General features: G+C 44.6%; 1 protein-coding gene and 1 long non-coding RNA gene across 8 annotated transcripts in view; one reads left to right on the forward strand and one right to left on the reverse strand.

Moving 5' to 3' along the window:
* Positions 1–1,357: 1,357 nt before the first annotated feature.
* YWHAB (tyrosine 3-monooxygenase/tryptophan 5-monooxygenase activation protein beta) lies at positions 1,358–22,621 on the reverse strand. 4 transcript variants are annotated; one of them, XM_043602288.1, is made up of 7 exons: positions 22,432–22,621; positions 19,075–19,129; positions 7,922–8,224; positions 5,618–5,741; positions 4,573–4,736; positions 3,671–3,766; positions 1,358–3,372 (listed from the first exon to the last, which is right to left on the reverse strand). In XM_043602288.1, exons 3-7 carry the CDS (start codon positions 8,213–8,215, stop codon positions 3,316–3,318), a joined length of 735 nt encoding a protein of 244 aa, XP_043458223.1. In that variant the 5' UTR covers positions 8,216–8,224; positions 19,075–19,129; positions 22,432–22,621; the 3' UTR covers positions 1,358–3,315. The 4 variants fall into 4 exon arrangements, with proteins under 4 accessions (XP_043458223.1, XP_043458226.1, XP_043458225.1 ...); XM_043602291.1 differs by lacking the exon at positions 19,075–19,129 and having other exon boundaries at positions 7,922–8,225; positions 22,434–22,557; positions 22,588–22,606; XM_043602290.1 differs by lacking the exon at positions 19,075–19,129 and having other exon boundaries at positions 7,922–8,225; positions 22,434–22,605.
* A 17-nt stretch (positions 22,622–22,638) lies between these two features.
* LOC122496227 overlaps positions 22,639–24,121 on the forward strand; it is a 33,973-nt gene continuing 32,490 nt past the window's right edge. For all 4 annotated transcript variants that reach the window (XR_006300732.1, XR_006300731.1, XR_006300730.1 and 1 more), the window contains exon 1: positions 22,639–23,026. This is a non-coding gene — a long non-coding RNA (uncharacterized LOC122496227). The remainder of the gene's footprint in view (positions 23,027–24,121) is intronic.

The following is a 24,121-nucleotide window of genomic DNA, read 5'->3' on the forward strand; positions in this document are numbered from 1 at the left end:
CGGCGGCAGCCCCTCCCTTTAGCGCCCGCCCCGCCCCACCCCCCCCAGCTGGGTCCCCTCAGCGCTCCAGGGGCCCCAGGTGGTGCCCCTGGGACCCCGCCTCCGGAGGCGGGGCGCGCCCTCAACGGGGCCAGCGGGGACGCGGGTAAGGGCGGGGCCGGATCCCAGTTCCAATCCCGAAGGTCATTGCCTTTCTGGGCCCTTCTCAGTAACAGGGATGGCTCTCTTCTCAAGCGTTCGAGGGAACCGCGCATTTTGTGTTTCACACACGAACAGAATCCCGAGCCGGAAACTCAGCTTCAAAGCTTGCGCACCTCGCCTCCTGGAAGGAGTCTTTTTATCGACACAGCCCGAATCCAGCACCCCCTCCTGGAACTGGCCGTGTGAATTGGGACTGAAGGCTCCACGTGAAAATTTGAGACCACAGAGGTCTCCCTTGACACTGGGTCTCCCGTTGCTGAAATCTTTTCCGGGACCTTCCCTGTCTGCCTTTCTTTTGAACAAGCCATTCCACCTGCATTCCATCCGGAAGGTTCACCATTACTCTCTAGGGACAGCAGGGACCTAACAGTACAAGGTTGTGACAGTGACCCCAAGCTCAGCTTGCAGCCTTAACCTACCTGTGGTGTGGGGGCATAAAAAAAAAAAAAAAAAAAAATCCCAACCCACAGTGGACCACTAAGTCTTGCCAGTATTTCCCCTCGCCTCTCACAGCGACTCTCCCGTCCCCTACTATAAGAGGGTATAGGCAGGCAGGTTCCCACGGCCCTTTGAGGGTGGTTGCCACAGATGGAAGTTCTGGAACTAGTCTGGTTGGGCAGCACATGGTAGCAAGCCAGCCCCAAACCCATTCTCACCTTGGGCTGAAATACACTCTACCCTGATGTTTTCCCCCCCCTCTCCTTGTGGGAGTGTGCAAGTTTTTGCAAAGGGGGCAGACGCCATAAGGAAACAGGGTTGCAGGCTACCATGAACCATGAACAGTGACAGGGATTCGTAGAACCCTGGAAATGACTAAGCCTTGTGCAACCATCTCTCACAGGGTTTAAAAAAAGGGGGTGGGGGGACGTGTGTGTCTTGAATGGGATGCAAAATAAATGTAGATAACAAATCCCAGAAGCTAAAAAAGACACGGTTTGTTGTGGAAGGTGGAGAGGTGGCACAGAATGGGTGGAAAATGGTTGTTAATTAATGCTAATTTCTTCCCTTTTACAACACCTTGACTTGGGGTTCTAACTGGGATGAAATAAGGATGTTTCCTACTTCTAAAGAAAGAATTGAGCCAAAAATAGTGTGATCAGAAGAGGTAGCTAGTTCTGGTAGTGAGAGAGATGGCGCCATAGATCAATTCACAGGCAACTGATAAAATTTTTTATTTCACTTTTGAATTTTTACACTTTTCCTGATTATTCCATGTAAGGTGGAAACTAGAACTGTTGAAAAGACATACACAAATCTAGTACACCGGTAACCGGGGATTTTTCTTTTTTTGCTATACTATTTTCACAACCACAGGTGTGCTTGCTCGGCAATATAACCGTCACAGAAGCAAACGTGAGGCAGAATACTGGTGAGGAAACACAAAGCAAGAAAGAGCTACCAGATATACAGACAGGCTCGTTCCACATTCACTACTGCATTTTCAAGCGCCAAGTATTAACTGCACATTTTTGTTCAGCTAGAAGGGGCGGGGGGGGGCAGGGATTTTTTTTTGTTTTTTGTTTTTTTTTCCTTTTTTTTTTTCCTTTTGGTTTGTTTTAAATCAGTGCATGAATGTTTCTTTTCTCATTTCAGCAGATGGACAAACAGGTGGACACTACGGCTACGTGGAATGTTTAAGGGAGAGGGGGGAACTGTGAGACTGGTAGGCCTGGCTATTCTGGACTCTCCCCACTGCGGCGTTCATGCAACTTCCCTGCATCATAGGGTCTTGTTCAAACAGGTCTGTGAACTTGGCTGGAGGAGGCACACTTGGGAGATCTGGTGACAGGTACTAACAAGCATTGTCAGGGCTGGCTGCAATACAGGGAGAAATCATGGATATTTAAAAATACTTTTTTCATTCAGGTTTCCGTATGACTGAAGAGCAACAAGCGTGCTGAGAGCTGGAGGAAGCCAGAGCTGTGTGCTGGGAGCTCTTCTCAGAAACTCTCTGAAGCGCCGCCTGCTGACCAAAGTGCTCAACAACTCTGCTCACTCCCTGCAGGCCCCCATCCCTGCCCAGATGGGATTACATACGATGATGAACGGAAGACAACACAACGGCAGAATTCAAAAAGAAAACGGTGTCAGGAAGCAGGACAGAAACTTAAAAGAGGGAAAAGAATACCGAAATCAACAGTCAAAAGGGACAGTGGGAAGAATGTTTCGATTTCAAAATTTAGAAGCCGGGAGCTAGGAAGCACCTGAAGATTGAGTACTTCTCAAGTGAGAGGCAATCTCTGCAGAACATTACTCTTAAAGGTATCACCCAGGAAACAGAGGCGGCCTTTTTGATAGGCTACACACACAGCTTTTTGCCCCTCTAGCTACTGGTTATAAGGAAAACAGATTCCACCACGGGAGCATAAGACAAATCAGTATGACGGCTGTAGGAAGGGGGTGTTAGCCACACGTCACACAACACGTGTTCCAGGAGCACTGGACCTTTTCACGGGGTCAAAACCCAATTATCTGCCACAAAGAGTTTCCATTTCAGGCTTCGAGTTTACTCAGAGGAAGACACTGTGGACGTCTCCAGTCACGAACTTTTGACTGGCAACAGCCCGGACTGGCCAAGCGCCTGTAATCCCCAAAACACAGGCAGAACTACTCTGAGTTGCTGTCACAATTGAATGTCACAGGACAGGTGTCTCACTCCGCGCCCCAGCGTCACAATATAATCTTTATAACTTTCTGTACAACTTTACAATGGAACTGTAGTTCAGGGACTAGTTGGATATCAGATTAAACTTTCCAAAAAGTTACACATAATTCAGGTCTATTTTTTTCTACCAGTAAGAGGTCTGCTAAGTTACAAAACCCCATAATCACAGTGTTCAGTTAAAAAAAAAAAAAAAAAAAATTCAACACACAGTAATCCTGTCAATGTTAATCAAAATAAAAACTTCAGAATGCCGTGGCATTTATGTGACCAATCGGAGTTTTAGATACAAACGCCAGCTGTTTATCCCATGGACCATTTTGCTAGGCTGAGGCTGTGAAAAATTAAAGTCGACGTACGACTCCTTTTTTTTTTTTTCTTTTTGTCGCACAAAAGGGATATATGTGGAGGGTACAGAGTGACATTGAACAGATCACGAAGCACAACAGACATTAGTTCTCTCCCTCCCCAGCATCTCCTTCATCTCCCTGGTTTTCCGACGTCCACAGCTGAAAAGAGAAAAACAGAGCTCGAATCAAAATAGGGCTACTCAAATTTACTCAGCGAGGTAGGCCCAGTCTGTGTCAGCTTATCTTCCATCTTCACTGCTTAAAATTCTTCCTGTATTATTGAAGACAGGGAGACTGCAAAGGTCAAAACTTCAGCAGTCATTTCTAACCAATGTAACAATTTTAATACTTTTAACTGTACTTACAGGGTACAGATCCCCTTGAGTCTTGGGCAATAGTGAGTAGGAACAAGATTATACACCCTCCAGAAACAGCTGCACAAACCAGCAATACTTACAGTGAGATTGTCCCTAAGCAACTGCATGATCAGGGTGCTGTCTTTGTAAGACTCTTCATTCAGTGTATCCAATTCAGCAATTGCTTCATCAAATGCCTAAAACAAAGAGCCTTTAGCAAAGCTGTCACAGGTTCTCTGGAGCTAGTTTAGCCCCATTTTTTTCTGTTAACAACAAGTGAATACAATTTCTTCTCCAGTACCGTACTTTGGGGGAACTGAGGCTATTACGACCTTGTTTGCTAGCTGTTTCAGCAAACAGATAATGCATGTTCATAAAGCACCAACGAACAATGACAAAAAAGTCCTAGCTGAGAACTTCATTGTATGTGAGAAGATAGCAGGTGTTACTGTCAACCCAGCACAAATTCACATAACTTTTTAACTGCCAAAGATATTTCCAGTAACCCTTTTCTTCTTTCTTTACTAAAACTCCAAAGGTCTGGATACAGGGAATAAAGTGAGAACAGAAGTTCACACCACTAAATCTGATTCAATTAAGTGCCAGACCTTAGAGAATTCATTTCATACAACTTTTCCGGATTAAAAAATTCTTAAATAACAGTGTGCATGTTCAAAGACTAAAAAATATGTAGAAAAGGCAGCTGAGTTACCAACAGAAGATAGGAGGTAACCCAGCACACAAAGAAAACCTGGTCTGATTTCTTTCTTTGGTTTACATAGTAGTAACTTCAAATCTTGGTATGAGAAATACAATACCTAACAGCGCCTACAGAGCCCAGAGCTTGACAAGAAATAACACACTACCTTCCTCCTGAATTTTCTTAAATTCAGGTAATAAAAACAAATTCTTAAAAAACAAGCACAAAACCAACCACACACACACACACACACACACACACACTGTTTTCCTGTGATCAGAAAGCAGAGAAGGTCATTCTCACCGTTTTTGCCAGGCTGCAAGCCTTTTCAGGAGAGTTCAGAATCTCATAGTAGAAGACTGAGAAATTCAGTGCCAGGCCAAGTCGAATTGGGTGTGTAGGCTGCATTTCTTTCTTACTAATTTCAAATGCTTCCTGGTAAGCCTGCTGGGAGTTCGACACAGTGGCTATAAGAAAGATAAGAACATTAAAGGGGAGGTTCTTTCCCAGGTGCATCGCACACTGGACCACCATCTAGTTATTTTACCACACTGGGCATGGCTGAGGAACCATCAAATGAGGGGTGTCTCCGCCATTTGATTAATAACCATTCGTTAAAAGTATACTCTCAGCCAAGTACTACATGATATGCTTTGGGAGAAAATGAAAACAATTAGGACAAAGTCTCCTAAAGCAGTTAAGAAATACAGAAATAACCTTTAACAAGACAGAACACGGGAAACAATACGCTCCAGCGGAAGAATCATGGACTTTGGAGTCAACAGACCCAAACTCGAATTCCAACTCCTATTCACTAGATGTGGGGTTTGGAGCACGTGAAAACTTCCATGAGCCCTGGTTTCCTTATCAGAAAAACGAACAGATTCCCACCGCAACTCCTAGAGTTTTGTAAGGAATAAACGAGATTCTAGAACACTTGGCACGTAGCAGGCACTTAAATAAAAGCACAGCTGTAGTTATCACCGTCACGAAAACGCGTTATGTGATGAAAGAAATGCATCACTATTTACTATAGCGGTTCTAGGCTACCAGATACTTCAAAGTTTCAATAACGAGCCTTTTTTTTTTTTTTTAAGAAAAGGATCTCTTTAAACGCACTACTGCGCCACACTTTTCATGCCCTGTTTTCCCCTTAGATACATTTTGATTTGTCACTCCCCATGACCCTGCTAATCACAGGTCAGCACAGTGCTGTGGTCTTCAAAATTTTCAGTACTGTGACAGTAGTGTCTATGAGGAACAAAGCAAAAACGGTTTTAAAATTCTTATGAAGGAAGACTGGCTCCACTACTGGTCAAATTTCTAAGGAGAAAAAAAAGTTACTTACTTTGTTTATTGTCTCCAGATGCCACCTCAGAAAGATATCTAAAATAATCTCCTTTCATTTTCAAGTAGAACACCTTACTTTCTGGTTGCGTAGCATTGGGAATAAGATATTTGTCCAACAGCTCCTAAAAAATGATTCACATTCTGTTAAAAATCTGGAAATATTAGTTAGAAGATGTTATAACTATGTTTGAGGTTCAAAACACATACTACCACTTCTAAATAATATTTTTGAAGATTTAAAAAAACATAATTTCCATCCAAAGCTTTTAAGTGGTTTTTAGCCCAGGTCATAACAGCAGATGCCTGTGTCCTTCTGTCAAAAATCACTCTGACCATCCACAAGGGGTTGATTAAAATATAGCCACACAATGGAATGCTACGTAAGGCCTTAAAAATGACGATGCAGAACTACACTGATAACATGGTAAGGTTCTCAAAACAAGTCAGTGGAAAAAAAAAAGAAAAAAGGATTATAAATACCACATGAATCCTATTTGAATATTAAAATATGTATGTGCACACGCAAATATGGAAGGGAAAACTCTTGAGGGATATTTATCAAGATGTTAATAATGGTTCTCTATGTGACAGGATTAGAAATGATTTTTACTCTCTTATTTATACTCTTCTGCCTGCCTCCCCCCACCCCTTTTAAAAACAATGAACTTGTATTACTTCTGTAATTAAAAAAAAAAAAAAAATCTTTACCTTTTGGGAGGAAAAAGGTGGTAATAGAGCAAAAGTGCCAAAAACTAAGTTGAAAATCAACCGGACCTGGGTAGAAATCCCTTCTCTGCCACTTACTATCTGTGACCCTGTATTTAAGCACCTGTGCCTTCGTTTTCCCGGCTATACAATGGGGAAGCATAATAGCCATCTTCTAGGATAATTATGAGGATAAATGAGCTAGTGTATATGAAGCGCTTAACACGTTGCCTGGCACGTAGTAAGCACTCAAAAAGTAGCTAATACTATTATTAATAATAAATTCCTTTAAACATTTATGCTTACAACAAAAGCAGTTCTGAAGGAGTCCAAGCTTCGTATACAGAGCAATATTTTCGAAGAGTTGTTTTAGAATGTGGCATCCTGAAAAACTGGTTAAGAGGCAGTAAGTACCATGCTTTTCTTCACATTCTTTCAGATGCTCTTAAAAGCTGGTCTACATTTCAGGAATTATGGAACTTTCTTGCCCTTGGAATGCATGCCATACTTCATCTGAATACCAGATGTACCTAACATTCAGGAATTAGTGCACCATTAACAAACCCCCAAATTACGAACAGGCAACAAATTTAGCCATGACACTCTTACACCATGAGTCTCATAGGAAGGGCAGCTCAATGCAAAAGCTTAGTTGTAAGGGAATTTAGTCAATCAGAGTGAGAAGCTGCAAGGGGCAGTCGTCATTTTAATACTCTCTGCAGACAGACAGGGTGTGACTCCTTATGGGTTAGGGAGGAGGAGTACTGCCTGATGGCTGACAAGCTTTGTACTGGTTTTCAAAAGAAAGGTGTCATGGGCAGTAATTCGGAGAGGCAGCCAGCAGGGGAGGAGGTAGATCCACAAGTGTGAATTCCTTTTCCCTTCAAAGCAGCCCTCACCGTTCATTTTTACCTGATTTCACCTGGAAGAAAAAGAAAGTTCCCAGTGGGCTCAGGATGTGAGGGAAAGACAATATGATCATGACTTGCTCTAGGATACGCACCCCTCCCATCCAACCCCAGACTGTGGTCAGAGTGAAATAGTTCAGAATCAATCACTTGACCAAGGCTTATCTAAAACCCAGGAGAGGACAATCCCCAACCGCATCTGATCTGGCTTCGGAACGCAGGCCAAACTGACGGGCGCGGCTAACTTTCAGGCCTTTACACTGTGCAGACGCGACTGGGAGAGGGTGAAAGGGAGCTCAGCTTCTTGCTCCCGTCTCCCCTGCTGGAGAGGACATCACCACTCAGCCTGACATACAGAACAGCCTATCTGTGGCTGCACCTACCTGGCATCCTGCCTATCTGGACGCGGTTTCTAAAGAAAAGATGGAGGGATGCTGACTCAGTGTTCCTGTTTATCACAGGTCTTTTTGAGGGGAGGGGAAAACACCCCATTTGTGATGAGCAACCTCTGATCAAATAAGAGGTGAGAGAAATCACATCATACGCTCACAAATTAGTTGCAACTGGTTTGCAGCTTTCCAGTACATTCCAACACCTTTCTCTCAGAAGTCGTTTGAGAGTTTGTATTTGCACATTAAATCGATACTGTCTGGAAATCACTATCTGAAACGGAAGCACTGGCCTCTTACCAGAACGTCATTGCAGATGTCCTGCAGTTCGGCCTCTATCTTCTCCCGGTACTCTTTGCCCATCTGCTGCTTCTTCTCGTTCCTCTCTGTCTTCTGCTCGATGCTGGAGATGACGCGCCAGGAAGAGCGGCGGGCGCCCACCACGTTCTTGTAGGCCACGGAGAGCAGGTTTCTCTCCTCATTGGAGAGTTCGTGCCCCTGCTCCGTGACCGCCTTCATGGCCGCAGCCATATCGTCGTAGCGCTCGGCCTGCTCAGCAAGTTTGGCTTTCTGTACCAGCTCACTCTTATCCATGGTCGTTCCCTAGAACAGGAGCAAGAGAGAAAAAAGAGAGGAAGCAAGTGTCAGGGTTCAGGGCCCAGGAAATGCAATGTAAATCTTCTTCCAACCGTGTGGTGAGAATCATACCTAGATACGAAACGTGTGCTTCCAAAAGCCCTCGGCAATGCTGAACATGAGCACTTACAGGGTTAAGAACTTTGCTAAGTTTTCTAGGGTTTTTTTTTTTTTTTTACCAAGAGTAGATATGTTCACAACAATCCCTTCCCCCTTTTTGAGGTGAAGAAATGGAGGTTCGGAGAAGGCTCCAGGCAACCCTGCTGAGAGACCCCTTGGAGACTCGTCTCTGTCCCCACGTGTCCTGTCTGCCTTCCCAGCACATGGAGGCCGCTGTACCAACTATTTCTTTAGAGGCTTATGCTAAACACACATCCTTAACTTCTTTCCAGAACTGTCTGGTTTTGACCAGTATGAATTTTTCCCCATAGTATAGAGAAAAACACCTTACGTGTGATGAAGTATGATGATTGCTTCCATTAATTTTAAAGCAAAGCTAGAGCTTTAAATGTTACATTTGGTAGTGCCCATCAAGAGCGGGCACCTAAAAATAGGAGCCATTGTTACCGGATCTTCTGCACTTTGCTAACTTTGTTACAAGGACACATTGTAGACAAGAGCATAAACCAAAGGCAGGCAGATTCAGCTCTCTCCAGCACCGTCTCTGCTACTTACAAGTGGAATATGACCTTGGTCACATCACTTAACCTCTGAGAGCTTCAATTTCCTTACTGGAAAGTAAGAACATTACCTACTCTCCGTGGCGCTGCCGTGAGGAACAAATGACCCGATCTATGTGAAGGTGCTTTGAGAAGTTTAGAGCATTACAAACAAGCATCAGGCACTAATTTTGTATATGGCACAGGTTGTAAGAGGAATGCATTCAAGATGCACAGCAACAGAACTTCAAACCATAACTGAGTTCATTTAAAAAAAAATTTTGAGGGGCACCTGGGTGGCTCAGTCGGGTAAGTAAGTGTCTGACTTTGGCCTAGGTCATGATCGCGCTGTTTCCAAGTTCAGGCCCCGCATCGGGCTCTGTGCTGACAGCTCAGAGCCTGGAGCCTGCTTCAGATTTTGTGTCTCCCTCTCTCTCTGCCCTTCTCCCGTTCGGCGCGCGCTCTCTCTCTAAAGTAAACAAACATTAAAAAAAAATTAAAAAAAAAAATTTGGAATAGTCACTTTCAGTGACCTCAGCTTATCAAACCTTTTAGACACCCATCAGTTAATATGCCTCAAGTTATTCACCTCCCCTTAGTCAATTCCTCACAATAATCACTATTTACAGAGAATTCAGTTTTTGGATAATAAATATGTAGCTAAAAAATTTTGTTAAACAAAACGAACCAAAAAGTTTGTTTTACGTACTGTTAGTTTAAATTCTGATATGTCCCTCTGTGCCACGGTGCACAAATATACTATTATCTTAGGTACAAAAAGGGAAAATACTACTTTAAATAATAGTAGGAATATCAGTATCTGTTTAAAGTTTACTTATTTTGAGAGAGCATGGGGGAGGGGCAGAGAGAGAGAGAGAGAGAGAGAGAGAGAGAGAGAGAGAGAATGAATCCCAAACAGGCTCCACAAACTGAGATCATGACCTGAGCCAATATCAAGAGTCAGACGCCCAACCAACTGAGCCACTCAGGCACTCCGGAGTTATCAGTATTTTTAAAACAAATTCTTTCAGGGGTGACTGGCTGGCTCAGTCAGACTCTTTCTTGATCTTGGGGTTGTGAGTTCGAGCCCCATGCTGGGTGTAGAGATTACTTAAAAATAAAATCTTTAAAAGATAAAACAGAAAACCCAAATTCTTTCATTACTATATACACAGCATCACAATTTAAGACTCTGAAAATGGCTAATAATTTTAAAATAGCAAAGGAAGTACAACCTCTCCTCACAACATGGTTTTGCCTCAACTATTTCTGCATTTTTAAGCGAGAAATTCTACAGACAGGGCCCTATCACATGAAAATGTGTTATTAGATGGAGCATAAGATAAGATACGCCCCAAACCTAGACAATTCCGACAGATTTGGTTCTCTAAGTTCAGAACTACTATTTTCCTTCCCACTGCCTATGATCTAAGTCATACTCAGAGCCTCGTCCTACATAAGGCTTGCTAATTCTAAGCTCACACTCAGTGAAGCAAGTCTCACCTGATCTGCCCGACATCTTCACCCACGTCACTAGAGGGAGACTGTAACAGAGATAATAACCCTCATGAAACATTCCATTTGCTCTCCTACATTTTCCGGCAGTCCCCAGGGGCACAGCGTCAGTTCTAATCAAACAGCGGCAATGATGCTGTTTCCAGGTGACAACTGAAAGCCTGTATGTCATCGGAGAGGCTCTCCTCTTATACAGCAGCCACCTAGAAGGCCGTGTGCTCTAGACGCTGTGCCGGAAGCCCGAGTCCCCGAGTGACTGTGTCGTGCAGGGACTCCTACAGGCTGGCCCTGGACTGGAAGTATGGTCACTGGGTGAAGTCATGGAGATGCTGGTGCTGTTGGCTGCCACAACACAGCCTAGTCTACTCTGATCAAAGTCCATCAAAAGGACGCCATCCTTCGTGTTCAAATTACACACTTACTCACTATGTCTAATTTTCTTGACCACAAAGTCTTTCAGACTTTCAGACAGCAAAAAATCCCATCTTCGCTGTTCCTCAAAGTGAGAAACATTCTGAGAGAAGCTAACTTTCAATAACTTCAGAAACGTTCCAGTTTGCGGATGAATTCAAAGTTAGCGATCACTTAGTGGCCCACTCTGAAGTTCATCGAACAGCACCTGTGCAACTCCACCAGGAAAGATTCCAATTAATAAAGTACTGGCCCAAAGCCAATTCAGAGCCAAGCCATCACATGCGGGATTATAAAAGAGTAGTAGAGAAACACAAAGGATCAACACTGCCCCAAAGATGCCACGAAACTCTTTGGCCTTGCCAGCCCCCCACTTAAGCTCCCCTCCCAAACAGTAAAAGTTGAATCCTACCTCTCTGAAGAATCCTGACTGCTCCCTGGGAGCTCCCAAAGGTACATGTCCTATTTCTCAAAATCAAATATGGGCTGTTTCGGGGCCAAGTATTTCAAGCTTCTTCAGAAGTTGCAAGAGCTTCTTGGACATTGAGAGCCATCACGACATGTTAAGACTGAATACACGGTTTCAAAAATGTACCCATCTGTTTAAAAAACTTTAATTTCATACACACACAGGCACACGACAACTACAACAAACAAAAACCACAGCCAAGTGTCCTGATGCCTACTGCTTACATAACTTTTGACTTATATAACACGGATTTTGAAGCAGCTAGACCAATTTCAACAGGAAATGGGTTACACAACACCCAGCAGTTTGGAGGAAGGCAGGAGACGAGAGAGATCTGGAACGGTTCCTAGTTCTGCATCTGCAATAAGCCTCCCTTCCAGTCTCCCCAGACCCACGGCCTTTAGTCTCCTGTTACCTTCAGCCCTCTTGGTGTCTTAAAGAACAGACCCATTCTTAAAACTCTGACTGAGTCACTTCCTGCTCAAAATTCTTTAAAGTTCCCTCCCGCCAATAGTAGTCGGATTCACTCCCGTCATTGAAGATTTTCCAGCCTATCTTTCCAGCCTTTTGCCAAAACATGCCCTCCACACAATTTGTGCTTCTGCCAAAATGGTTTTCCTGGGAGTCTGCTTTTCGGTCTCCATGTCTTTGCTCACGAAGCCACTCCCTCTGCCTGGAACGTCCCTTCCCATCCACTGAGCATACAGCATTCTTCAGAGTGGCCCGAGTGCCATCCCCCCATGAAGTCTTTCTGAAACCACCACGCTGGAGATGTCGAACATGATAGCCACCGGCCACATGTAGCTATGTCACATGTGGAAACCATGGTATTTTGGATACGTGGAGTTAAGTTTTTAAAAAAACTATTAAAATAGGCGCACCTGAGTGGCTCAGTCAGTTAAGTGCTGGATTCTTGATTTCAGCTCAGGTCATGATACCACGGTCATGGGATCAAGTCCCGACTCGGGTTCCGCACTGGGCGTGGTGCCGGCTTAAGAGTCTCTGTCTCCCTCTGCCCCCCTCCTCTGCTCACACTCTTTCTCCAACGAACAAAAAAAAATTAAAAATAACAAAAAAATAAAAAATTATTGAAGTAAATCTCACATGCTTTTTGCTTTTTTAATGTAGCCACCAAAAAATTTTTAACACGTGAGGATTGTATTCTATTTCTACTGGAGAGAGCTGCTCCAAGCTGAAAATATTCTCAACAAAGCATTTCATCTATCTCTCTCTTCACGACTTATCACGTTTCTTCAGTACTAAAATGATATGTATTTATCTCTAAGTCCCTCACCACACCATAAACTCTTCAGGGCAGATCTCCCACAGCACCTTGCATCCGATCCGCATCAACTGGCATCTGCTGCATGAACAGATCCCCACACGAAGGCATAATAAAACTGCAAATGTGGCAGTTTTCCCTCCGCTCAGATAATTCAAAACACCAAGTACCTATTCTTCACAAGCACATTAAATCCTCATAATGTGTGTACCTCATTCCTTGTACGCCTGCATCCTCCTCCAAAATTACTCTGCCAAAGGCATGCATGGCACAGGGAATATCGTTAGTGGTACTGTAACAGCGTTGGACGGTGACCGGTGGCAGCTACGCTCGGGTGAGCACAGCATTAACGTGTAGACTTGTCGAGTCACTATCTTGTTCACCTGAAACTAGTGTACCACAGCCAGTCAACTGTACTTCAACAGAGAAAGAGGAAAAAACCAAAGTAACTCTTAGTCCCGCCCCCACCCTCACTCAGTCACCCTCAACGACTCTTCTGGCAGCTCCACCAAGTCTAAACTCTGCCCGGCCTTCGAAGTCCTTTGTCGATGTGGCTCTTCCGTACCGGTCCGGCTTTCTCACTGGCCACTCTCCAACATGGATCTTTCTCTCCGGCTGGACAAGACCCTCGAATACCCTACACATGTCAGGCTCAAACACCCCTGAAAGGGCTTTTTTAGTTCCTCGGTCTAGAATGCTCTCCTCTGTACTTCCTGCCTATGCAAACCCTATCCATCCACCTGGCTAGAAAGCCTTCCATGGCTACCCCAGCCCCTGCTGATGGACCAGCCTATGAATCCAAATGTACCTGTAGCCTATGACACAGTCCAGGGCCTACATTCCATACGTTTGCTGGTACACATGATGAGCAGGGTCCCTTCACCAACAGTCCCACGTGTTATGTCCTCACAGGAAAGCTCCCCATTGGTTCCTCACTTAATGGCTAACGCTGTGCCAAGCACAAAACTAATGCTCAAATAAGTATCTGTCAACTTTTCTCAACAAATCAGTACCGGGAGAGCAGAAAGAGCAGGGTAGCTGTATGTGGTTATGGCAGAAAGGCAACAGGACCAGGCGTAAGAGCGGGATGTGCTACTACAAAGCCCCATGAGCTTGTTCGATCTCAGCCTTCCAATCTGTGCACTGGAGACATGACATCTAGCTCACAAGAGGTGCTGTGATGAGGTGGTGCAGGAAATTAAAGGAAATCTTTTTCTGAAAAGAAATGCATAGTGTGAAACCAATGGAAGCACTATTATTCCTCTAACAGTACCTACACATCTCCGTGCCGGCCCACAGATGTGAGCTCGGTTTTTTATTTATTTACTTAACATTCAACTCAGGAGAAGGAAAGCAAGTCTAGAGTCTTCTTGTATAGGAAGTGAGTATGTTACAATGTTAACATTCCTAGGTAAGACTCCAGCCTTCAACAGCCTCAAAATGGACACACATGTTAACCATAACACCTTCGCTCATTAGTTCCTAATTGAATTTTCTTGAATTGAATGCCAAGAAGTGATGGTTTATAATCAGGACCTACTTTTCTTCTGAGACTCTCAACCAATGTCCTACCAAGAGAAACATCAGCAAGAGGTCCTTTATTTGCCTCCCCGAAACCTTAAAAGGCTGTAGTCTCACCATCCAGCCTGGCACTGACCGCTCAAAGACGCCAGAGCAAACCTGTTAGAGGCCGCAACACATCAAACCAGGCAGAGTACCAGCAGACTTCCTTGTGCTGGGCACACCAATCAGGAATGCCGACACGGAGATGCCTCAGAACGGTTCTCAAGCACAGCCATATGATGATGATGGGTGTCTATCTCTGCTAAGCCACTGGATGAGGTCCTGTAAACACTTTAGAGGACTGGGAAGCATTTGCCGATTAAATCAGCAATGCTTAGTGAAAAACTGGAAACAAGCTAAATCTCCAAGAGCAGAGCGGTTAAGAAGATGGAGAGTTGGTACGAGACTACAGGCCTGTTAAAAGAAGGGAATTAATGTCACTTATCTATTAAAGAGATACATATGATCGGAAGAGGAAGAAAAAGAGGCACAAAAGTATTTCGTTTTTGTAAAATACCGCTAAGTGATATTATGAAGAATAATTATGAGGGTGCCCATGAAATAACAGGATTTCCTTCAAATACATGAAACATCAAATCTGACAGTAAATGCTGAAATGAAAGTATCTACGAACCAACCACGGCCCTCTATCTCAAAATTCTTTGCCTAGAGGATTTCTTTTAGCCAGGTTCAGAATACTGAGAGGCCATTTCGCAGTAGCCTGAAGCAGATATCCAAGCACAGGAAGGAAAAAAATAAAAATGACTACCCAGTGCTAATCCATATTAAAAAAAGAAAAGCAGCCTTGCAAAGGAAGAAAAGAACTGAAAATGACCTTGTGAAACGTGGCCTTCAGCTATATCTAACTTTCAGTTATGTTTTGTCTTCAAGGAAAAGGACATGCTCAATTCTAAAATACTGAGCTTTGGGGCACCTGGGTGGCAAAGTCGGTTGAGCGTCCGACTTTGGATCAGATCATGACCTCGCAGTCCGTGAGTTCAAGCCCCGCGTCGCGCTCTGTGCTGACAGCTCAGAGCCTGGAGCCTGTTTCAGATTCTATGTCTCCCTCTCTCTCTCTGCCCCTCCCCTGCTCATGCTCTGTGTGTGTGTCTCTCTCTCTGTCAAAAATAAATAAACATTAAAAAAATTTTCTTTTTAAATAATAAAATAATGAGCTTTAACAGAGCTTAATAATTTGCTAGAAATTTAAAATAAGGATGCCATGGTCTATCATGTGTCTAATTATGAAACACACGGGAATGGAATCTGTTTCTAGGAAAGCCCCACATACAACAAATCTGGGCTTCAAAAAGAGAAATTTGGCGACGTTTAAAGTAACTTCTCTGAGCCTCAGTTCCCTCAAATGTTAAAAGGAGACATTAGTTGCTATCAAATAAGATGATGTGCAAAAAAAGGGCTAGTAGGTGCCCGGTCGGAGTAAAGGAAAGAAAGTAGACACATTCTTACCCTTAAGCTACTTCACAAAAACGTAGTGCATATAATTCAGTGTGTGTTGAAATCACTGCAAATGAAAAAACTCTTTTTGAGTATGAACTCTTTTCTTGGAACTCACTGACAGGAGCACCTTAAAAATCTAGACTCCCAAGTTTCCACGGGGTAGGAAGGGATCGTAAATTCTGACTAGCGTTCAGCCGCACCATTCCGGACAGAGCATCCACAGCACCATAAGGCCAAAGGTACAGTTCTGGAGTCACTCTGCTGAAGGAAAAACAGATGCCAAGCTACAAGCAGGAAGGAGTGAGAAAGTCAATGGGACCTGGTGGTCAGGGGGTGCTCCCCAGAAAAAGCGAAGTACTCCTAGCTCTTAAAGAAAACTACTCGCTGAAAAACACCCACTCTAAACATGTCTGTGTGCCATTCAACACACAAAATTCAGTCATGTCACCAACTTAATTCCGTCCGAACATCTGCAGGCTCTCTGTCAGAAAATGAAACAGCATGTCCGAAATACAAAATCATTAGCGCTGATGTCCAGCAAACACAGAATTGTGGAGGAAAACTTCTATTTCAAAATCTCTTCCCTCTTCCGCATCAGTTATTGAATATTGTTGTTAATTATGTCCAATTAGCCAAAACTAAAACAATGGAGGCATTAAGTGATACCCAAGGTCACACAATGTGAACCCAGCAGACAGGACAACAAATCGATATCTTGGCTTTAAAGGATCAATCCCAAAAGACAATATGCTGATTCTGATCCATAAACGCAGCTCAACTGGTCAATCTTGTGAATAGGGTTCAAAAGCTTTGAGCCCACCTACATAATGGAGTGACTCAGCCCAACTACCAGTACCACACCCCAACTCTATAGGTTACCTGACCTCTGTGAGTCTGTTTTCTCATGCATAAAACAGGCAAATCACACAATATGGTTTTTGTAAGAAGTAAACCAGTTCATGATGCAAAATACTTAACAGTCTCTACGCACTGTAAACACTCAAACAGCAGCCACACAAAAGTCTAACCAACATGGTCAGCCAGGGAAGGGACACTTAACTACACACCTCATTTTTGCTTTTAATGTTTCTTAGAGAGAGAAAGAGAGACAGGGTGCGCGCACAAGCAGGGGAGGGGCAGAGACAGAATCCGAAGCAGGCTCTAGGCTCTGAGCTGTCAGCACAGAGCCTGACTAGGGGCTCAAACTCAGGAGCTGTGAGATAATGACCTGAGAGGAAGTCAAAGTCGGAGGCTCAACTGACTGAGCTACTACCCAGGCGCCCCCACACCTCATTTCTTTTAAATCCAAATGGATTTATTTAAACACTTTTAAAAGAAAGACACATGTTAACTTACCTATGCTTATTTCTAAAATAGTTTACCCTAAATGTCTTTGTTGACTCCCACACTGGACTGGGAGTTTAAGGCAGGAATCCAGACTTTATCTCTGGGCACCCAACTTGTGGCATAATGCCTGCCATGCTGAGTAGGACTGTTTCATCACTTGATGCACCTCTTTTTTTTTTTTTTTTGAAGTTTATTTATTTACTTTGGGGGGGGGGAGAGAGGGGGACAGAGAGAGAGAGAGAGAGAGAGAGAGAGAGAGAACACAAGTATGAGTGGGGAAGGGGCAGAGAGAGAGGGAGAGAGGGAATCCCAAGCAGGCTCTGTGCTGTCAGCATGTAGCCTGACACCAGGCTCAATCACACGACTTCGAGATCATGACCGGAGCCAAAAGCAAGAGTGGGCCACTTGACCGAGTGGGCCACCTAGGCGCCACTCGATGCACTTTTTTAAAAGAAGTGCACAAGGCTGTTACTTCCTATGTGGACAGAGATAAGTAGACCACATCTGACCTATAAAATACAGACTATATTTACACTCTGCCTTAGTCTACTTTTTGAATAGAGCCACCTTAGCTCCAATCAGAAGACAACACTATACTTTTTGACTAATGTTTCTCAGCTACTAATTTTTGAATTATTTTTTAATGTTTATTTATTTTTGAGAGAGAGAGAGGGAGGGAGGGAGGGAGGGAGGGAGGGAGGGAAGGAGGGAGAGGGAGAGAGACAAAGCATGAGTCGGGGAGGAACAGAGAGGGAGACACAGAATCCAAAGCAGGCTCCAGGCTCTCAGCTGTCAGCACAGAGCCCGATGCCGGGCTCAAACCCACGAACTGCGAGATCATGACCTGAGCCGAAGTCAGACACTTAATGGACTGAGCCATCCAGGCACCCCCCAATTTTTATATTTATAGATTCAAACTGAGTTTCAACAAGCCCTTAGAAAATTTTCTGTCCATCTCCTCTTTTCAGAAGCCCATGCGAGTTGATTGTTGATTTAATAAATAACAAAAATACCCATCATTTATGGTTTACCTAAATGTGTAAAGCACTAGGCCTTTATTATCAACTCATTTAATCCTAAGTATTCTATGAGGTAGGTGCCATTGTCCCCTTTCACAGATGCCAGGAGTAACCTGCCCACGGTCACACAGGTATTAGCTGCCACATGGTCTTTCCTCTATGTGGCACTACCTCCTAATGCTCAACTAGGATTCCCAATGCTTACTTAAGGAAAAGATAAAATGGACAACTTTTCAAAAAACATTCAAAGTCATTACAGTGAGATTTCAGAATCGGCCTTACGTTAATTCATCTAGCTTTAAAAATCAAAATAAAATTAAGGAGTTAAAAATAGCATATGCCAAAAACTCAAGAGACTGTCAAATAAGCTTTGAGGTCTGTGGGCAAATAGAACAATAGCCAGGATTCATATCTACTTTATTGTTACCTCTGTCCCGGTCAAGGCCATTCAGAAATAACTTTTACTGTTGGGTCTCTCAGGTTAAACAATGAAATAAAACTAACAGGAAAAAAACTTACATAAGAGAGAACTGGCCAGATTATTTAAAAAAAAAAAAAAATGTTGTCTCACTAACTTACTGTTGGGAATGACTTGTTCTCTTGAGGCCATCAATCTCATCTCATTATAAGTACATATTAGAAACACAACTATGCCTGTATTAGAAGATCTTTTAGCCCAGAAAGCAGTAAGCTTTTTTACTTGGCTTTTAGCACACATATCCCAAAATAGAAAGTACTTTAGTCTATTTTTCCTCCCTAAGTATTCCCCTTAGAAAAATTCCCTTAGAATCCAGCTCCAACTGTAAAGTTTCTCCCTCATGACATACAGATGACTACCAGAACCAGATTCCTATAGAGACCAAGATGGTTGTAATGCTCAGAAGGTGCTTTTAAAAAAACAAATTTCTCGCCCCCTCGCTAGTGTGAACTGTCACCTCTCCTACAAAAATGCAGGAACCAAGGGGTGTAAAGTCCCTTTACAAGTAAATCTTAGTTAAGTCTGGGGTATCCTTATTTCAAGGACAGCTGCCTAATGTGATGCCACTGAAAGAATAGGTAGCCTAACAGGAACTTATAATTTTCTCTCTACTTACGTAGATTTATTTTCTCATCTCTTCCTCCCCAACAAAATATGGAAAGTATCAAAATCTACAAAAAAAAGTAGTATGATAAGCCAAAATCAGTGATGATAGTCCTGACCACATCCCATTAGGTAAAGAACCTAGGATTAGATAAATCAGTGTGCCGCAAAGTAACTGATGAATCCTTTTCCTAATATGAAGCAAATGCTAGAAAACACTGGGGTCTTCACAAGCTTGCTTCCTGATGCACACCAGCAGTCTCATCCCTACAGGTCAGAATGAATACGGTCCCTCCGATGTATTACATGATATTTATCCTCAAAAATAGCTAAAATTCCTACCCAAACACATTTACTGTAATAGGATATGTGTAAAGAAATGTTACGAACTAAACGGCGCTCACACAAAACATGTTCTACCATTAGCAGACACCTGTTATTAGAGCCAAAGTGCCTGGGTTTGATTTCTGGCTGCAGCGCTTACTTACCTTGTGCTGTGTATGGGTCTAAGTATATACACCCCTGGGAAAATTATCTAACTTTTCTATGCCTCAATTTCCTTATCTGTAAAATGGGGCTAATTGTACTTACCTATTTATTGTTAGTTGTTAGGAAGACTTGGTTAATATGTGTCAGGTGCTTAGAGCAAAGCTTGCCACACAGTAGGCAGTGTAAGTGATTACTATTATTATAGACTAATTACCTGATGCTACCTCATCAGCTGATGAATAAATTACAAATGGACGGGTTCTTTTTTAAGTTTATTTGAGAGAGAGCTCACGTGCGAGCAAGCAGGAGAGGGGCAGAGAGAGAGGGAAAGAGAATCTTAGGCAGGCTCCAGGCTGTCAGAGCAGAGCATGAATCAGGGCTCAAACTCACGAACTGGGAGATTGTGACCTGAGTCAAAATCAAGAGTCAGACGCTTAACCAACTGAGACATCCAAGTGCCCCACAAATGGATGGATTCTTGTGTCTAAGCTATGCAGCATTTATGCTTTGTCTAGTCTCTATATATGTATATTCACGCATATAGTCAACTAACATTTATTAAACACCTACTATACCCCATATGCTTATTTTAATTATTGAGTTTGTCACAACACAACAAAGACTATATTACCATTCCTATTATACAGATGCAAATAGGCTCAGAAAGACTGGAGATGCTATACACAAAATAAAGTTCTACAATAATATATCGATTTTTGAAAAGCAACAGGTATATAAAGCAGGGATGGGTCTCATGAGAATGCAGCTGAAGAAAAAAGAAAGCTATTAATAGTGGACTCTGTGATTTAAACAAAACAAAACAAAACCAAAAGCTTATATTTAACAGTTTACAGTTTGTAAAAAAGGCCTCAGGACAACTCTGGAGATAGAGAAGCTAAGAACCAGAGATTAAGTAACATGCTAAAGATCCCACAGCTAGAAAATGCTATAGGCAAGACCTGAACCAAATTTATCTGACTCCAAGTCCAGTGCTCTTTGTTTCTATATCCACAGCCAATTGGGCAAAAGTCACTTTTTGCAGTGGCTCAAGTCTCTGGAGACTGTGCCTCCGGAACTAGCATCATGGGAATTTGCTCCGCCTGGTTTTATGGAGGCTGCCTTCCTGATCTATAGAGCTCCAATTCTAAAATGGCTTCAACATAACACAAGCACTGCATGATGGGAAATGTACAGAAGATTATAGGGTAGGAGCCATACTCCAGGAGCTGACAGTCCAGAAACATTTGCTCCTGATGAATGAGGATATTCAATCTAAAAACTAGGTGTGTGGTCTAGTCCAAATGACCTCATTTCCCATAAAGACTTCATCTGTAAGATGGGTGAATGGTTTCTTATCTCACCGAAGAGAGTCTAGGAAAATAATTCAGTAGTTGCTACGAATTATTAGCGTTCCATTTGGAAGACCACACCTAAAATTCTAAGTAGGGTTCAGTAAAAACTGACACGTTTTACCCTCACCATTCTGTATGCTGCTAGGGAAAAAGATCCAAGAAAAATGAGGGCTCAGACAACTGAGATATTCCTGAGAAATGGGGTACGTTGGGAGCAGTCAAGAAAATCACTAATAATCAAGCACTATGTATACACATAAATTTCCAAAGAGAAAATGCAAAAAGCTGAGTAGCTGTGTGTCCAGTTCTATAAACTGCCTGCCTATGTGTGTGGTTTCATATGAACAATTGAGACACAGTGAGAAATTCAGACAATTTTCATGTTCTTGAAAGTGCTTCATCTTTCTGCTTTGGATCCTGTGGCCGCCTGATTTTGTATGTTCATAACATCATCTTGCCAAATTCCGTCTCCCACACAGGACAAGTAAAATCAGAGTCTGATGCTACCTAGCCTTACCAAAGAAAAAGGGAGTGAAGCCAAGGACAAGAGACATGCATTTTTACAGAAACGCTGGCAAATTACCAATACTGCCACCTTTGAAAACCCCATTACATGCAGTTCTCCATTTGCAACAAAGATGTACTCAATCCTCTAAAGATAAGGGGCCCAAATCAATCCCACCCCTTCCCCCTCACCAGAGAGGGCACCAGGCAAATTTCAGCCCTAAAAACGTGCTAACACACAGTATGGGTAAATGTTGGGTGAGGACACAAAAGACTTTGGCATTAAATGACGGTAAATACCGTGGGAAAACACTCCCGATTTTCAGTCTCTGATATTTTTTTCCCGGGCATCAGGCCTGACTCAGTAACCGGTTCCAACAAATGCATTTTCTTGGTTCAAACCTCAACCCTGTGCTTCTCAGGGAATCTCGGGTTCTGCTAGGCTCCCAAGCCAGCGAACGATGAAGAAATGGCTTTACTGCAAAGTGGGAGGGGGTTTCCCCTTTGCTCTCTCCCAAGGTTAAACCCCTTACCCATCCAGGGGAGTCAATACAGGCCCTGGGCCTCGAAAACTCGCCCGTATTGGGTTAAATTTTAATTTTTGGAAACCAGAAAGCAAGGAACAGGGTTAATAGGGCTTAAAGGGTCGGTTTTCGCCAAGGAGCAGGGAGGGGTCGCTCAGGGATCGAAGCTGGGGAGGGGGGAATGGAGGGTCGGGGGTCCGCGGGTCGACGTCCCTCCGGGTCCCGTTCGGAGCCGCACCCCGCCCGCAGGGCAGGGCCGCAGGCGGCGAGGGCTGCCCAGGCCTTTCCGAAAGCGATGGGGCTCGGCCCCGGAAACAGGGAGGGGCCGCGGCCAGGCCGGGCCTGCGCCGCAGGCGGCCTCGCGGGGCCGGGGAAGCCGCGCGCCAACACCTCCCGGGGTCCACCCGCGAGTTCGCCCGCGTCGCCACGGCAGCTGGCGCCTGGGAAAAGCTTTGCGCTTGGGCCCCCAGGGGCCCCGGGCGGACCCCGCACCCCACTCACCGGGGGAGGACAACAGGGAGCAAAGGTGATTGCGGGCGAAGCTCCGAGCGCGAATCACCGCTTCCTTCCCAAGCCCACTCCTCAGGCAGCAGTGGCGGCGGCTGCAAAGGCGGCGGCGGCGGCGGCAGCAGCTACCCCGGCTCCGGAATCGGCGGCGGCGGTGGCGGCAGCAGCTCCACTTCCGCTCCGGTCACCACTTCCGCTCCGGCCCGAGCCCCGCCCCGCCCCTGCGCCGGCTCCTCATTGGGCGAGCGGGCCACGGGGTTGCCCCGGCCGCCCAGGAGGGGCGCTGACGGAGGGAGGAGAAGGGGAGAGGAGACCCGGACGCCGCGGACGCTGAGCGAGCAGGAGGCGGGCGGAGGGGGACGGAAATGGGGGCGGAAAGAGGCGGTGGGAGAAGAGGGGGTGGAGCCGGGGGAGGAGGGAACGTGTGGGAACTTGGGGACTGGGCGAGGTGAGGGCTTGGGCGGGCGTGAGCCCCAGGTGCTGCGCTCTCTGCTTGGGCTCGGAACCCGGCAGGACCAGGACCACAGTCTCCGGGGTCATCCGTTCCCTCCCCACCCAAAAAGGAATCGCCACCGGGTCGGAGGCTGAGGTCAGTCCCCTTTCGCCATGTGTTTTGGGAATACTGGACCTAGGGAAGGACAGAAATTGCTTTTCCCTCAATTTTCGCTTAATCTTCCCTTTAGCCCTTTAACGGTACTTACCATTTTGCTCTTTTGTGGCCCGGACCAGGACTGGAACCGGCCAAGTCCTTGGTTCTTTTTTTGAAGCGGGTCTCTGTGATCTCTTCGTTGAGACACGCCCTTCCCAAGCCTCCTAGGGAAAGCTTAAGGGAAGGAAACAGGCCTCTACAGCCCCCACTCCCATTGAACTCAGTTCTCCAGAACGTCTTTCACCTCTTCTCCCTCCCTTTCATTCATTCTTTTAACAAATATTTACTGAGCAGGCTTTGTGCTCTGTGCTGGAGACAGAGCAAGCATGAGACAGACGGGCCTTGCTGTCTTGGAGTTTACAGTCTGGTAGGAGAAAGAACAAAGTAAATAGGCCTTTGTCATCTCTCCTTTACCCTTACTTAGCTGAATGCTACAGACTTCTAACTCACCACCCTACCCTCAGCCCTGCCCCCATCAACTGCCAAAGTGATCTTTAAGAAATGCCATTCTTATCTTCCCTTTCTTGCTTAAATCCTTTGGTGGTTACTCAGACCTGGAAGACTATTGATAAGCGCCTTGAGTGTGACAGGTGACAGTCAAGGTTCTCCCTTTCCCTGCTCTTTCCCCTCCATGATAAAACCCCATTTCAGCGGGATGATGCCCTATCCTCCCGATATGCCAGCTCCAGTATTTCTAAACCATTTGTGTTAGTTGCCAACATTTTTTAAAGACAGAAATTTCCGTGTGAACAGAAATCTGCATCAGTACTCCATCTGGCAGGACTGCGTTCACATTCCTGTGTGGCAACAATGGGCCGAAGCCAAGGAGTGGCTGTCCATTCTAGGTCAGAGACTTTTCAAAGTGCCAGGGTCCCCTCCCGACCTGAGTCTGCTTTTCTCAGTTATGTATCTGCATGTAGGCATTTGTGCCAGTGACCCCTACACTTTTAATATGAGCAAGATTGAAAGAGAGTGTTGTGTCATGTAAACAGCACGGATTTGATGTTAAAACCGCAGGGTTTGAACCCCAGAAGA

Source organism: Prionailurus bengalensis, chromosome A3, assembly GCF_016509475.1.
Source record: "Prionailurus bengalensis isolate Pbe53 chromosome A3, Fcat_Pben_1.1_paternal_pri, whole genome shotgun sequence".
Lineage (NCBI taxonomy): Eukaryota > Metazoa > Chordata > Mammalia > Carnivora > Felidae > Prionailurus > Prionailurus bengalensis.